This window comes from Aquarana catesbeiana, linkage group LG05, assembly GCF_042186555.1.
Source record: "Aquarana catesbeiana isolate 2022-GZ linkage group LG05, ASM4218655v1, whole genome shotgun sequence".
NCBI lineage: Eukaryota > Metazoa > Chordata > Amphibia > Anura > Ranidae > Aquarana > Aquarana catesbeiana.
This window is the reverse complement of record NC_133328.1, coordinates 85,784,210-85,799,787: the sequence shown is the minus strand read 5'-3', so window position 1 is coordinate 85,799,787 and position 15,578 is coordinate 85,784,210. Positions and strand designations below refer to the sequence as shown.

The 15,578-nt window shown below is 40.7% G+C and overlaps 1 protein-coding gene across 2 annotated transcripts in view; it reads right to left on the bottom strand.

Annotated features, from left to right (window-relative positions):
- The window catches only part of PTPRN2 (protein tyrosine phosphatase receptor type N2), a 1,455,485-nt gene that overhangs the window by 127,305 nt on the left and 1,312,602 nt on the right, over positions 1-15,578 (bottom strand). For both annotated transcript variants that reach the window (XM_073629933.1, XM_073629934.1), the window contains one exon: positions 608-802. In XM_073629933.1, the coding sequence (XP_073486034.1) occupies positions 608-802 (195 nt within the window). The remainder of the gene's footprint in view (positions 1-607; positions 803-15,578) is intronic.

The window sequence follows — 15,578 nt, the reverse complement described above, 5'->3', positions numbered from 1 at the left end:
CGTCACGTCACATAAAGGCTCCTCCCTACGCGTTTCATCATAGGCTGACGTCGTCCCTGATGTGAGGCTGCACATGCAATTAAAATATGCTTCTGCTTTTGTTTTTTGTACTTCATTTTTGCTGCAGCACTCTGGAGAATGGGACCAGCTCTCCAGCAGTCTGATACTCACACCAGCACAGTTTGCTGTAATCATCAGCACTCTTTTACCTTGGGCAGCACTCTTGGTTGGAAAAATGTTCAGGCGGAGTAGCAGACCACTGGAGAGCCAAGGCACTGCATTGTATGTGGGAACAGCAGTCTGACACTCCATAGTGCTACAGAAAAGGGTATTTTAACCCTTATTGCAGCATAAAGTACATACAAAAAAACGAAAAAAAAAACCCCAAAAGCTAATTTATTACTGTATATGCGAACTGACTGTTACACTAATCTGTGGCTGCAATTCAACTGGGTTTTATAATAAAAAAAAGTTAGCATGAAAAAACAGACCTAAAAAGGACTTAATTTAGCCTTTACTAAAATTGGGTCATATATATCAGGTTGGAGAATAAAATTGTTTCAGTTTTATCTTCTCTTTTCCTGACTCATGAAATAAAAGCTCTTACCAATATCATGTGACCGGTGGAGATGTCCATATTTGACTGGACGGGTTCCTCACTCCAGGAGGATGTGCTACTCCTTGCAGTGGGGCTGGCCATAGGCCCATCACTGAATTGCGATGAGATGCTATTAATACGGGAACTGTGCAGTGGCTCTGGTCGATCTGAAGTCTTGACAGACATCCGCTGACGGCAAAGCTCCTGCAAAGAAATGGAAAGACATACTATATGAATAATATGGAATTAATTTTGACCCCAGGGGAGCAGTTCTTGTCAGCTAGGAAGGGAAAATCTGCCAATCTTCTACAGTCAGCAAACATAAATAAAACTATGTACCGTTAGACTCTGCTGTCACACACTGGCTGGTTTGCTTGGTATACAGTGGAATTTCTGCCAAAACCTTTTTTTCCCCATATGGGAAGGTCTCCCCTAGTGGGGTTTTTTTCCGCAGCAAAAATAGTTAAAAATAATTCCTTATTGAAAATTGTCAACGTAACATGGACACATAGGCGTTTAAAATATGAGCTCTGGTCGGGGGAATATAACACCATAGTACACAACATTATATCAAAATGTCTGGTATGCAAATCCCAGACGCGTTTTAACCTACGTAGTCAAAGTCTTCCTCAGGGGATGGATTTGCTGTCAAAGAATATATATATTATTTACACTTATTGACATAGTTTCGTAGAGTATACAAAAACTTTTTTCTTTGTATTATCAAGAAAGAATAGAATTTTCATGGAATATAGTTACCAATGAAGTGTATAGATAAACAATCTCCCCACTGGGGGAGACCTTCCCATATTGTAATTAATTTGGGGCGGCAGCATCATTATCACTCTTGTCATGTGTCCTTCCCATATAACCATATAAGGTTGTAACCTTTTTTCCCCAATTAGATTTAGATTTAGCGATGTTTTACCGACGTTTACTGCATTTTCGGCCAGTAGCAGGGCACTTTTAACCACCACTAGGGGCCAAAGAAAGGGTTATTTCTTTGTGTTGTGGCACTGCCGAAGCGGTTTGTAGGCGCTTCGGCAGCACTGCCCATTCATTTCAATGGCAGGGCGCCCCAAAGATGCTGCTTGCAGGACTTTTCAGGCGTTAGTTAGAGGCTATTTCCAGCGATAAAATGCCTGAAAACAGCCTCAGTGTGAAAGCAGCCTAAAGGAGAGAAGTCTTTAGTTCTTCTTAAAAAGAGAAGTATGAAGTTGTTTTTTTTTGGAGATTCATACGTAATTACCTAGGTGGATGCTGCATCAGACCGATGATGCAGTTGTCCCCCGGCGTCTCTGCATTGAGAACGGAGCCACGGAACACCGCTGATGGCTCGGTTCTCTCACCTCCCCGAGTGGAAAGATGCTGCCTGTCAGTCAGCATCTCTCCTTCTCTGTTTCTCCGTGCTCATTGGAGCTCTGAGCTGTAGAGGGGCGGGGAGCGGCCGTCTCAGCGGCTCGCTGAGACTGCCATCAATCAAGGCAGCTGGCCGATACAGATTTCCTAAGTTGGGATGATGCGATGCCTCGACTGATTGTAGTGACGTCAGCAGAGAGCGGACTGTAGACCGATGTCTGCTGAAAACAAGTCACAAGAGTGCAAAACAAATTGCACTCCTGTGACCCTTAGGAGAAGCCAAGCCTAAAAAGCTCAGGCTGGACTTCTCCTTTAAGATCATACTGACCAATCCAACTTGTGTTCTTATTTGAGTGGTTTGATTTTTAATAGATTTGACTATACACGGTATAGTCTTTAACAGCCTGATCATGTTTAAATTAAGCCTAAAACTACTAATCTTCCACGATAGCCACTTTGTGTTTGGGCCTTTCTATGGTGTACAAGCAACTGTATTCCTTCATGCTTGAGGCTGGGTTCACACTATTGCCACATGCGGCTCACAGCAGAGGTCTGGTGCGTCCCCATTCACCGTTTCAGGTCCGAGTTCAGCCCGAATGTTTGGACTGAATTTGGACCTGAAACGGACCAAAAGGCACACAGGACTCCTGTGCAAATTTGCACCGGAGCCGCAGCGGAGATATGTGAGCTGGCTCCATAGAGAGCCGGTCCCAATCTCCTACCATGCGAATTGGATGTGGGGAAAGAAACCCTCATCCAATTCACATAGGTGTGAACCCAGCCTAAAGCAACCCATTTTTTCTAATGTTTAGAGAAACTTCATCCTATATATACAGTATACAGGCATACTCAACTTTTAAGTACACAGTGGGGTTTATTTACTAAAGCTGAAAAGTGCAAAATCAGGCTCACTTCTGCATAGAAACCAATGAGCTTTTAACCTTGGCTTGTTCAATTAAGCTTTGGTAATAAAATCTGGAAGCTCATTGGTTTCTATGCAGAAGTGAGCCTGATTTTTCACTTTCCAGCTTTAGTAAATAAACCCCATTGTGTAATTAAAAGTGGGGTATGCCTGTATGCTCATCCTATAGTTGTGTTCTCTGCCTATGTCAGAACAAGAGAAACTCTTAAGGCCTCATGCACACTGGACATTTTTACAGCTGCTGTTTTTTATCTCCAAAAGTTTTTTCTGCAGCCAATAAACTCTCTAGCATGTTATCCTATGTGTTTATGCACACATAGGCTGTTATCAGCAGTCTTTGGCAGGGGCATTTTCTGGCTGAAAAAAAACCCCAGACCTAGTGGGTTTTGAGAGGAGTTTTTCAGCTGTAAAAACACTCTAACTCTAATAAAAGCTGAAAAACGCAGTTTTTCTGCGTTTATCAATGTTTTTGAGCCATAAGCTTTTATGGGAGTACTTATACTTTTGCTAAAAAAAACGCTACAGCTAAAAAACGCTGAAAAACACTACTGCAAAAATGCTGAAAAACTCACTCTACAGCTACAGCTTTCTACAGCTAACCCTACTGAGGTTTTTATAACATCCAGTGTGCATGAGGCCAAATAGGTGGAAATGAGGGCTTAGATGTTTTCTTTGTACAAGTTGAAATTTCCATATCAGTAACAGCCTGTTATAGTCTGTTTAGGCGGGACATTTGGGGGACAACAGCTTGCGTTTGAAACAGCTGATGGAGCAAGTTATAAAGACGCTGCTGTTACATGTTGGAGGAATGTAAATGCTCACTCTAATAAAAAGGAGTTAAGACGTAGGTGCAGCAACCCACAACAACCAGATAGAACCAATTAGAATTAAGCTGAATTTAAGGTCATTATATGGAAACTTGGTTTGTTGTTGTGGATCTGCAAATCATTGCACTGCTCTCTACTATACTGACCAAGCGTATATATTGTACGTTGTAGAACTGTTGAGCCGGACCCCATAAAAACAGTAATGAATCCCACACAAATGAATGAAAAAAGGATCCTATTTAGCTTTGGAGTTTGTACTGTTGGGTAGAGGTCGACCGATATATCGGCCGATATTTGGCGTTTTTTAATTAATCGGCATCGGCCGATTGTGCTGATAAAAAAGGCCGATTATAACTTCAGCGTGACTTGCAAATGACTTCTGTAATAGAAGTCAATGCAAATTGCCTGAAGTCTTCCGTGGAGCGACTTGTTTCTCCTCTTTGGGCAGCCTGTAAAGTCTGAAAAAAGAAGCTAAAGAGATACAATGTTTATACTTATCAATGAACTGAACTCTGTGTGGAGGAGTTCTCAGTTTAACCATTTAAAGACTAAATCTTTTCTGACACTTGTTGCTTACAAGTAAAAATCCTGTATTTTCTGCTAGAAAATCACTTAGAACCCCCCAAAATTATGTATAATATTTTTAGCAAAGAGCCTAGGGAATAAAATAGCAGTTGTTGCAATATTTTATGTCACACGGTATTTGCGCAGCGGTCTTTCAAACGCAATTTTTTTGGAAAAAATACACTAATGAATAAAAAAAAAAATAAAACAGTAAAGTTAGCCCATTTTTTTTTTCATCCAAAAGTTTTGATTACCTGTTTTTGTGTATTTAATATTTAAGATAGTTTTTTAAAATCTAAATTATACATACAAGTGAACTGATTGGAGGTTTGTTTTGTTTAATAAATGTTTAAATGTAAAAAATTTTCTGTATCACTTATTACTTAAGGTTGCTTTCACACTGGAGCGGGCAGGCATTGACGGTAAAACGCCGCTAGTTTTAGTGGCGCTCTGCCGTCATTTTAGCGGCACTATTCAGCTGCTAGTGGGGCGCTTATAACCCAGCTAGCGGCCGAGGAAGGGGTTAAATGCGCTTGTGAAGTGCAGCTGCCGAATCGCTTTGCAGGCGCTTCGGCAGCGGTGCCCATTCATTTCAATGGGCAGGAGTGATGGAGGAGCAGTATATACCGCTCCAAAGATGCTGCTTGCAGGACTTTTTTTAACATCCTGCCAGCGCATCGCCTCAGTGTGAAAGCACTCGGGCTTTCACACTTAGACTGCAGGGGAGCCGTTTTGCAGGCACTTTACAGGTGCTATTTTTAGCCCAAAAGCACCTGAAAAACGCCCCAGTGTGAAAGGGGTCTAACTGTTAGATTTTATGAGATGAAGGGGAAAAAAAAAATCAGCCTAACATATCGGCCCAAAAAAATCAGCATCATATATCGGCCATCGACCGCCGCGATTTCTAAATATCAGCAACGGCCAGAGAAAAACCCATATCGGTCGACTGTTGGACATTCTAATTGACAGAATTTCACTTGAAACAAGAGAGACCACAAATGCTGCAAAAGGAAAAGAAAGAGGAAAAGAGAAGAAGTCATGCTTCTCCAAATGGGTATTTATAGATAAGGAGGCAGATGTCAGTTTGATTAGTGTAGTATTTGATTTTGTATATTATGTATATAACATATCAATCAATACGCATTCCCCCCCATCTATTTAGCAATGATACAGTTTCTTAAATGCTAATTTTAACAACTAATTTACAGGCCAGAGAGCATCAACGACTGATAATAACTGAACATGAATAAATCATGGATTTGATGGCACTGCTAGTCCTTCAATCAGGGACATTTACAGACAGAGCTAAACAGGATGTAAAATGTAGCCTTGGTTTATAAGCCATACAACAAACTTTTTCTTTCAAAGCAACTTATTTTTTTATTTAAAGATACTTTCAAACAATATATTAGGAATTCCCAGTAGATAATACTTTTGATTGCATATTCACAGACATTTACCGGAAACATGGCAATACATTGCATTGACAGTAAGATTATCAAAAATAATATGTTTACCTGACTAAAAAAAATAAAATGCATTTTTTAAAAATCTATGTTATTGTCCTGACCCTAATAAACAAAAACACAAAATATGCACACAACCAATACACATTCTTTTTAATGTAAAGCCAATTCAATTACTGTTTTATATAACCTTATCTAGTTTGTATGAGCACACAAGGAAGCATGCACACAAACTTGGATATCTGGCAAAGTTAGTGACTATGGATGACAGCAGTCATGCATTTCTTCTCCTGCATTATAAATGGGATCCAGTGAAAGCCTACACTATCACCACCTGAGGTTTTACTGACAGCAAAGAGATCTGAGTTACTAAGATGGGAGGTAATACAAGCCAAAGAAAAATGTTATTGCAGGGATGTCAAAGTCTTCTGTTTGAACTGTTTCTGTTAATACAAGCTGGGTTTGTTTTATGTGTGAGATTGCCTTCAAATACAACACAAGACCATTTCACAGAAAATACTCTTGACATAAATTTCTTAGACAAGCAAGGTTATTGTCAGATCATTTTAGTGTACGGCACACGCAGGAAAGTGACAGAAAAACATGGTAGATTTAAGATGCACATCAAGGCCACGTCAGCGCCCTCTCCTAAATCCTTCCCTTGCCTGAGATGAACTCTGAGTGTCACTGACTTCTGCATAAACAGATAAACCAACCTCGAGCAATCCTGATCACAGATGCAAACACACACTTTACTCTTGGCACCCCAGGGTAGAATTATGTGGAATAAGAAACAGGACATAAAAAAAATATTCCACGGTTTATTCACGGGTAACACCATAGCCTTGTGGCACTGGGGCCCTGTGTACAATCCTTTCGTGTGAGTTTGTTTAGTTGCCAATTGTGTGGGTGTGTCTGTAGGAGTGGACTAAGGCTTCATGTACACGGGACGTTTTTTACAACCTCTCCTGAACAATTTAACTTGACAGATAACCCACTTTTAAAACGTCTGTTTTGCCACGTTTACATGCCCCTTTGCCGCGTTTGCGCTTTGAATCGTTTAAAAATTAAAAAAATAAATACGCATTTTTTTTTAAATAGCCAAAAATGAAAAAAGCCTGTAAACAAGGTGCCGCTAAATGCGAGTTACCGCATTTAGAAGCGTTTGGCGTTTGAAATGCCTCTAAATTCAGCTTCTGATCCCATTTTTTTGCGTTCCAAAAAAACCCTTCAAACTGCCTAGAAACGACTGTAAACAACCCTGTGTACATGTACTGATAAAAAATGCCCAACTGCTCCTAAAGGTCTGTTTAGCAGAAGCAGTGTACATGAAGCCTTATGCCTCGTACACACGAGCGGACTTTTCGACCGGACTGGTCCGACGGACCTAGTCCGGCAGATAAGTCGACCGTGTGTGGGCTTCATCGGACCTGCAGCGGACTTTTATGGTCGAAAATCTGACGGACTTTAGATTTGGAACATGTTTCAAATCTTTACATTGGAACTCCGCCTGACCCAGTTCCTATCGAAAAGTCCGCTCGTCTGTATGCTAGTCCGATGGACGAAAATCGACGCTAGGGCAGCTATTGACTACGGGCTATCAACTTCCTTATTTTAGTCCGGTCGTACATCATCACGTACGAATCCGTCTGACTTTGATGTAATCGTGTGTAGAAAAGTCCGTTTGTTCGGAAAGTCCGTCGGAAGTCCGCTGAAAGCCCGTCAGATAGACCGTCGGACCAGTCCGGTCGAAAAGTCCGCTCGTGTGTACGCGGCATTAGACTATAAGTGGCAGGGTGCCAGAAATAATATGAAAAATTCAACATATGTTGTAAACACCGTCACTACAAAATGTAATACAATAAAAAAATCTCAGCCCTTTTAAAAAAAAAAATTAAGCCATTCAATTTCCATGATAGCCAAGCAACTATCACAAGTTCGTAATTGCAGTACCCATATTTAATTTCTTTTGGTTGGTTCTTTCTATTTTAAACAAGATTTCTAAATAAAGACAGGAAAAAATTTCTTGTTTCCCCAATGGAAGAAGAGACAATTTATATTCTAGTGCCTGACACCTTCTCACACTTTTGGCTTGATTTACTATGAACATAAGCTTGTTCCTTGGGCCGTCAATCCCTAAGGAAGAAGCAAGGATGCCTTTCCAGGATTTACATATGTGTATACTAAATGCATGTGTATTGTTGGCTCAGAGCCATGGATATGCAAATTCACTAAAGTCAAGCATCCATCCTCATGGTTGGAAAATCCTATTTCCAATTATATCCTCTCACTTCACAGGAAGAGGTGAGAATCAGAAGTGAATAAAATTATTTTGCCAATGTTACAGTTTCATTAGATTGTTGTATTTTTCCAATGAATGCATTTTCTGATGAATAAAAGTATCATTATAATAAGGTAAAATTTAAATACAAGTATCTCACATGTAATTATTGATGCTCTCATTGTGATATATTTATGATCATATGTATTGTAAAGTAAAAAATGTATATTGAACAGAGACCTCATTAATATTCATGTGGCACAATATGCCTCCAAACATGCACACAGGAACCTAGAATATAACATAATGTAACATAACTAGAATATTACTTCACAGTTAATAATGTTCACTTTTAGGCATGAATTTAATTAGCTTAGTGAATAGAATAGCGCTATGTTCGTTTAGAATACCTAATAATATGCAAAATAAATTTAAAAAGAAAAACATTTTTTTTTTTGCTTGCAGGTAATTGGATGAATGAAGTGAACATATCTTTACCTGATTTGAAACTAAGCGAGCATTCACTTTGCAAAATAAAAATCCACCTCTCCTTCAGGAAAACAACCTCAATATGCAAGTATCCACTCTTTCTTGGAAATAAGCAGCTTTTCTGTTTTTCTCTATTGGTTGAACTAGATAGACTTGTGTGTTTTAACCACTTGCCGAACAGCCGCCGCAGTTGTACTGCGGCAGAATGGCACGGCTGGGCGAAACGATGTTATGTTACGTCGGTTCACCCTGTGGCCATTAGGGGCGCGCACGCGCCACCGGAGGAAGTTAATGCCTCTACACTTGTGATAGTAGCAACTATAAAATATTAGATTTTTTCTCACTGTCCATCCTGTTGAACCCTAATAGTGAGGGTGGATCTTTCTAACAGTGGAACAAACAGACAGAGATTCTAACCCCTACCTAATCTATCAACCTTGAAAAAAACATTTTGGCTGGAGTTGTACTTTAATGTTAGCCCCTGACTGCAGTGTACTTCTAAGCACGCAGCTGTACAAAATGTTCAGCTGGAATATACATTTAGGGAGAAGTGTGGGTACTGATGTCCCTGCACAAAGGAAGTAGTTCTTATATATATTTACAAAGAAAAAAAGAGAGAAAAAAAATACCTTCTAGTACAGTAGATTCAATCAAACAATTGGGGCAGTAATTTGTAAACTGCAATTGGCCAAAATCTGTTGGCAGCAGCATAACTGTAACAATACCAGCCAAGAACTACACAAGATATCTCATCTGCTTAGGTCACACATCTTTTGAAATTTTTTTTTACCTGTGTCGATTACTAAAACTGGAAAACTATTTTTGACCAAGACTTATTCTTTTCTGTTAAAGTGGTTGTAAACAATCACCCTGTAAAACAACCCATTGAGTTTGAAATAGAAATGAAAGGCTAAATATTTGTGTATAGATTAAAAAAAAATAATTTTTATTTTCTTATAAGTGATCACATTCCCTCTGTTCCCTCTCTTCTCAGCTGCATAAGAGCTGAGGGGAGGAGAAGCAACAGTGGACTGAGCTATCCAGTGAAAGGCTGTGCAGGGGGTGTGTGTCAGGACAGGTCTGATCATTGGAGGACAGCAGGCTGAGTTCCCAGCATAACTAGAGACCTGACCACTGTGTGTTTCCTGCTAAGTGTGGTCAGTTTGTAATAGGAAAGCAGAGGGACTGGCAGGAACACCAGGGATTTCACACAAAGGAAGTAATACAAAGAGAACGGGATACTTTTTCATACAAGTACATGTTACAGCAGGCACATATCAAGAATAGGAAATGTTGGGGTAGCCAACGCTTTAAATGTCTAAATGGAATGTAAATATCCCAATGTCATGGAAGATTTCATCAACTAATACAAATGTTTCATATGCCCCATTTATAAAGCAGTGGGGCAACATTACTGCAATGAAACTGCTGCTTTAAAAAAGTGTGTGTTAATGTACATTGTGTTCTGGTTGCTTCAGAACTCTGAAGCAAGTGAAGTGCAAAAAACAATTGAAAAATAGGCAATGACGAGGAAATGACGAGGAAATCCTGGTCAAGTGACCTGTCAAAGTCAGCTGACCAGCCTCTCCTCCAATCATGGAGTTCTCTCTGTAGTGTTAAGTCTCCACATCATGGTCTGCATTTTATGAATAGGATGGAAAATGTAGATAGAATAATACTGCAGTGTCCACAATGTTTTGCACAACAAATGTAATTTCCTAAAGCAATGACTTTCTTGGACACACAATCGGATTTTCCGACAACAAATGTTGGATGTGAGCTTGTTGGTGGAAAGTCCAACCATGTGTATTCTCCATCGAACATTTGTTGTCAGACTTTCCGCCAACAAGTGTTGGCTAGCAGGTTCTCAAATTTTCTGCCAACAAATTTTTTTTGTCGAACTTTCTGATCGTGTGTACACAAGTCCGTCGGACAAAAGTCCACTCATGCTCGGAATCAAGTACGACCCAGAAGCGCTCGTTCTTGTAAAACTAGCATTCGTAATGGAGATATCACATACGTCTTGTACGCCACTACGTTCATAATTGTTGCCCAACATTTGTGTGACCGTGTGTATGCAAGACAAGTTGGAGCCAACAACCTTTCGAACAAAAATCCACGGATTTGTTGTCAGAAAGTCCGATCGTGTGTAGGGGTCATTACAGTGTTACCTGTGCGAAAACTGTACATTGTTGTTGCTGTGGGGTGTAAACAGGTAAACTCCAGTTTGCAGCTAACTACACAATGAAAACAGAAACGTGTGGTTATTTGCAAAGGATTTTGAATGTATATTCACTGTGCTATATGACAACACAGCATGGAGGGCAATATATTTCACAGCCTACAGCCCTGCAGGTTTTGTGATATTAGCCCACATTTATCTGATTATTGGACTGCTTGTGATCATTATATAGATTTCCAAATACTATCCTTCCTGGAACCTCAATCTTTCACCCACAATCTTAAAAATCAGGTGCCTCCACCCCAAGCTTAATGGTTAGGTTCCCCTTTTGGAACATGTTACATATTACACCCGTATTTTAGATTAACATGTTCTCAAGCACAGCCATGTCATTCAATCACAGAGATCTGTGAATGAATAGACTATAAGTCCTGTCTACCAATGCCGCTGATGGTCTGTATTCTCCAAGGACTACTCCAGCTTTCCAATAGAAAGCCCATACAGAGGTGAGGCAGAAAGCTAAAGGAAGGGTCTGGTGAACCTAGCCTTTAAAATAAATCTGTATTGAAAGAAACTGACTTGTAGTCAGAGTATGCAGAAAAGTCCAATTGAAGTCACAACTACTAATATCCATACTCGTTTAAGGTCAGTGATTTAGAAGGTACTGAACCCATAATAGCCAGGCAACTGGCATCTTCACGTATATTGAAGCCAAACTTTTAATTAGATGAAACCTCTATAACAGTTTATTTGCTGTCTGTGTCTCCACTGGGGAGATTCATGATTGCTGACCTCTCTTCCTTAACGTATATCTGGGATCACATTTTTTTTGGTTTCTTGTGACCACTGTTGCCAGAACAGAAAGTGAGAGGAAACCCAAAATATTGCTCTTGTCAAAGGAACAGGAGGTGATGGTACATTTTTCACTGTTCCACTTACAACTGTCTAGGACAGGATTTAACCTTATTTTGGAAAAATGTCCTCTTTTTGTGTTTCTGGGACAATAAGAAAGGACAGTTGCCACAGTGGGGCATAAAAAAAACTTACATGAGTCTCAACTATTTCATACTTTTTTCTAAGGAACAGTGGCGGCCGCTCCATTAAGGGCGCAGGCGTGCCGCCCCGCTAATCCATGTGCCCGGCCCCTAATCTACATGCAAGGCGCCGGGCGCATGGATTTCATTGGGTTCTTTTTTTTTTTTAGAAGCAAATTAATATTCACTAATGTCTTTCTACTGTCTTCCTGCTTCTCCTCCCGGCCATTTAGAAAGCGGGTCCTGAGACCCCATTGGCCAGGGAGTCTTAGAACCCATTTCCTGTTTGGCCGGGAGGAGAAGCAATGGCCCCAGTGTTTCTTTAGAATCATCAACCTGTCACCAGCTGGAGCAAGAAACAGCAGGTGGAGGGGCAGCAGCAGCCGCTTCCAGGATCCAGCACCGCCTCATCTTCGGAAGATAAGGCATGGATCACCACCTTCCTGTCAGACCCACCGGGGGGGGGGGGTTGTTTGCCACCCCCCCAAACCTGTCACCAGCTGGAGCAAGAAACAGCAGGCGGAAGGGCAGCAGCAGCCGCTTCCAGGATCCAGCACCACCTCATCTTCAGAAGATAAGGCATGGATCGCCACCTTCCTGTCAGACCCACCGGGGGGGTTGTTTGCCACCCCCCCAAATTATTCAGCACCAGCCGCCACTGCTAAGGAATCATTCACCCTAGTGCACTGCAATAATATTAAACCCCAACATACCTCAGTCTTTTCACACCAGCCATACACATAGATGCGATGGCTGGGTGAATGGTTTTTAATGCTGAGCAGCTGCACATATTTGTCAATAGGGAACAGTTTTTCTGTGCTGAGAGCGCACTCATCGCGTGCTCTCAGGACAGTAACCAGTAACTAAGTTGTCAGGAGCAGCTCCTGATGCATATTTGCAATTGGGAGCTTCCAATAATGTGACTGCTGTGACAGCCAATCACGGTGGTCACATGACCAGGAAGCCTGCCTCTGCCTCCAAGTATTTAGATCTTCATAAAGGACCAGGGGGCAGTGGTGGCAAGAGGTTAAAATGGCATGTGTGCTGCAAGGCACTACAGTGTAGCACAGCACACGATGTTCAGTGCATTGTGTTGCCCTAGGATAAATTACAGCCTGACAATTTAGCAAGCATTGTTGTGCTTTTCAGCCCATTCATTTCTAAATGGGCTGTTTAAAATGAGCAATGCAAGTCAATGCATGACATGTGCACAGTAGTGCATAGCACTACAACATAAATGGGCCCTTAACCTAAAAAAAATGTGACTTCAGATACACTTTAAGAATGAGAGGTCAGCAATGATAGAAGCCTCTGTAATTCCCTCAATACGGGTTCCTTTAGCTTTCTGCTGGTGTTTGGCAACTCAGCTGAAAAAGAGATTTCTGTTTATTATAATAACTGAACTGTAAAATGATTTCATAACTTTCAAAAGAATACATAAGGGAACTAAGGGGAGTTACAGATGTGCCTGGAGTTATTTAAAGTCAGTAGCATTGGTGAGATACCAAAATAAGAGAGTTAACAGCCTGGCAACAGATTACTAATAGTGTGAAGCCTAAGACCAGAGCTGCGGTCACCCACTTAGAAGCAATATCCTCTCCATAATGCCATTTCTATGGCCTTGTACATTAGACAGAAGATGACAAATGTCGATGGACTTGCTCAGCATGCTGTTTATATAATGATGGAAATCTCACTTGGAGCACATTGTATATCCCCAGGCACGTACACTAACTGTATGGTGGAGTAGAAGAACATGTTCAGAAATGTCAAGGTCAGGGAAATGCAGGACTTGCTAGCCCCATGTGAAATGGAATTCATATTAAAGTTCTTGTTTCAAATGTAAACCTATAAGCTCCAGCCCCACAGCCAATTATTTACTTAACTGCTTGTTGTGTCTTCTAGACAGGGTGACCTACGCTCTATAATTACTTGTGATTTGAATTTGACAGTATTTTCTACATTTTTTAATTGCCTTGGGTCGATTGACCATAGCCTTCTGCGAAACACTATTAAAGAGGGATTTCATAAACAAAGATAAAGTTAGTAGTGGCATGAAAAAATTTCCTTGTTTCACGGTTTCCTGCTTTTTACCATTTACAGTCCCAGGATATGCCTAGAGTAAGGCCTTGTACTACCGTTTGTAATCTAGAAATAACATTCGTGACGCGACAATTGATGAAATGTCAAAATTCTCATCTTCTTTAATGGCATAATACTGAAGTTGCTTTGCATGTAGTTATGCCAAACGTATCCCAAAAGGCATTTGTTTTGTATGATCTGAAAATCATACAAGCAGAAGGGTGGCGCTTGAGAAATTAACTTCCTCTTTATACTCTCGTAGTACGTCACTACGTTCGTTTTTTTCAAACGACAATTTGAGGATAGTTAGTATGCTAGACAAAATCCTGCACACACCTTTTGACAAAAATCAGACGCTCAGTCGTCCAACAATCATACCGCGTGTACGAGGCTTAAAACTAGCAGATAAGTCCACACATCTCAACTATACAACAGCATAGAAATCTATGAGGATTGCTATACTCTCCTGGGGAGTGTAAATAGCTATACAGTGGCAGTCCCACTATTGCTTACACGGAATCCCTGGAAAGCGAAAAAAATATTATTATTAATATTATTATTGTTGTTGGTATTGTTGTTCAGAACATAAGACCCTTTTATGCTCAAAATCACAGTTCCCCCATTTTTCTATCTTTCTTCTTTTTCATATCTACCTTTTCCCCTGTGTCTTTCTATTGTTGCCCGATTCTTTCATTTGAATGGCTGCCTTTTATCTGTACATTAAAAAGCTTTTATGTGTATACAACTCACTCGCGTTGGCCATTTCTTTCATTCTAACCTGAGCAGCTTAAAGAGAAAAGCATACATTGCTTTTGCAGTATGCAATGTATAGAAAAAGACAGAAGGGTTGATTTACTAAAACTGGAGAGTGCAAAATCTGGTGCAGCTCTGCATAGAGACCAATCAGCTTCCAGTTTTTTTTTTTTTTGCCAAAGCTTCATGGAACAAGCTGAAGTTAGAAGCTGATTGGCCACCATGCACAGCTGCACCAGATTTTGCACGCCAGTTTTAGTAAATTAACCCCAATGAGTGGGAAAGTGAGAGAAAGAGCAACACAAAAAAAAGTAATTAGCTTTTAGCTTTGTTTAATCTTGTATATTGTGCCATTCTATATTTTTGCTCCTTGTACAAATATGAAGTATTTTTTTTCGGATCCATTCACACTTGATCGGGTTTTTATGAGTTGAAGCACTCTGCATTCAAAATTAATAGGCTATAATGCAACTCAACACTTGGAAATTTAGATATTGCTGCAATTTTTTTTTTGCAGCACACCACAACTGTCATCACAGTGCAGTGCAGTACACTGCAATGCAGGTGCATTCTGGACATACATTGAAGTGCCATTCAAAATGGCATTGCAACACACTAAAATGTACACAATGCAATACTGCAACATAGTAGTGTTATAGTTCACCCATGCTAGACTATGGACATTAAAGTGGTTCTAAAGGCAGAATTTTTCTTTTTATCTTAATGCACTTTATGCATTATAGGGGAGTTCCACTCAAAAGTGGAAGCTCCACTTGTTCGCACCCTCCCCCTCCGCTGCCACCTCTGGCACCTTTCGGGGGGGAGTCGATACCTGTCAAAACCAGGTATCCGCTCCCACTTCTGGGTAAGATTGCCGCAATCTTGTGCAGCGATCTACGCAATGTCTGGCCCCTCCTCCTCCCCCCTGGTGCCTTCAGAAAGGGCAGCGCGACTCGCGCATGCGCAGCAGGAAACAGTCTGTGAAGCTGAAAAGCTTCACTTCCTGTTTCCCTTAGTAAGG